Source organism: Parus major, unplaced genomic scaffold, assembly GCF_001522545.3.
Source record: "Parus major isolate Abel unplaced genomic scaffold, Parus_major1.1 Scaffold1703, whole genome shotgun sequence".
NCBI lineage: Eukaryota > Metazoa > Chordata > Aves > Passeriformes > Paridae > Parus > Parus major.
In genome coordinates, this window is record NW_015380544.1 from 1 (window position 1) to 1,203 (window position 1,203).

At 58.0% G+C, this 1,203-nt stretch overlaps 1 protein-coding gene across 1 annotated transcript; it reads left to right on the forward strand.

Annotated features, from left to right (window-relative positions):
• The first annotated feature begins 6 nt into the window (after nt 1–6).
• Nucleotides 7–1,117, forward strand: LOC107199651 (MARVEL domain-containing protein 3-like). The gene is made up of 2 exons (XM_033511826.1): nt 7–719; nt 850–1,117. Exons 1-2 carry the CDS (start codon nt 400–402, stop codon nt 1,097–1,099), a joined length of 570 nt encoding a protein of 189 aa, XP_033367717.1. The 5' UTR covers nt 7–399; the 3' UTR covers nt 1,100–1,117.
• Nucleotides 1,118–1,203: the final 86 nt, after the last annotated feature.

Here is a 1,203-nt window from a genome sequence, read left to right on the forward strand (position 1 = left end):
ATAATTTGGGATAATTTGGGATAGTTTGGGATAATTTAATTAGGGATGGGTGGATTTGGGATAATTCGGGATCATTTGGATTGATTAGGGATGGATGGAATTGGGATAATTTGGGATAGTTTGGGATAATTTAATTAGGGATGGGTGGATTTGGGATAATTCGGGATCAGAGTGACTGACAAGGGACGGACGGAACCGGGACCGGTCTGGAATGGAACCGGGACCAGAACCGGGACCGGTCTGGAATGGAACCGGGACCAGAACCGGGAATGGAACCGGGACCAGAACCGGGACCAGAACCGGGACCAGAACCGGGACCGGAACCGGGAACGGAACCGGGACCGGAACCGGGACCAGAACCGGGAACGGAACCGGGACCAGAACCGGGACCGGTCTGGAATGGAACCGGGACCAGAACCGGGACCAGAACCGGGACCGGAACCGGGACTGGTCTGGAACAGAACCGGGTATGGAACCGGGAATGGAACCGGGACCGGTCTGGAATGGAACCGGGACCAGAACTGGGAACAGAACCGGGACCAGAACCGGGACCGGAACCGGGACCAGAACCGGGAATGGAACCGGGACCAGAACCGGGACCAGAACCGGGAACAGAACCGGGACCAGAACCGGGACCACTCCAGACCAGAACCGGGACCAGAACCGGGACCACTCCAGACCAGAACCGGGACCAGAACCGGGACCAGAACCGGGACCAGAACCGGGAATGGAACCGGGACCAGAACCGGGACCAGAACCGGGAATGGAACCGGGACCAGAACCGGGACCGGAACCGGGAATGGAACCGGGAACGGAACCGGGACCGGTCCAGACCAGAACCGGGACCGGTCCAGACCAGAACCGGGACCAGAACCGGGACCCGGGGAATGAGCCGAGCTCGGCCAGGACGGGCTGGGAGAAGCCGCTTTTATTTATTGTTTTATTTATGGATTTCAGAGATATTTTTGATACTTTTGTAGCGGTTTTTATAAAGTTTTGTGTATTTATGGCGTCCCCCCGGCCCGGAAGCCGCCGGTCCCGGGGCGGGGCCGGTAATTTATTGACCGCCGGGATAATTTATTGCGGAAAGTCCCAATAAAGCGGAATTTGGGCACAATTTGGAGCCTTTTGGGGGTTTTTGGGGGGAATCTCCCCCGGCAGCGGGGGAAACCCGGACTGGGGGCTGCCCCAGTTCCTCCCAGT

What these genes read in the sequence shown, in the direction of transcription:
- LOC107199651 (XM_033511826.1), top strand. Translation starts at nt 400, where the DNA reads ATGGAACCGGGACCAGAACCGGGACCAGAACCGGGACCGGAACCGGGA. An exon ending in GGGACCAGAACCGGGACCAG is followed by an intron (nt 720 to 849) that starts AACCGGGAATGG and finishes AACCGGGACCGG; the next exon opens with TCCAGACCAGAACCGGGACC.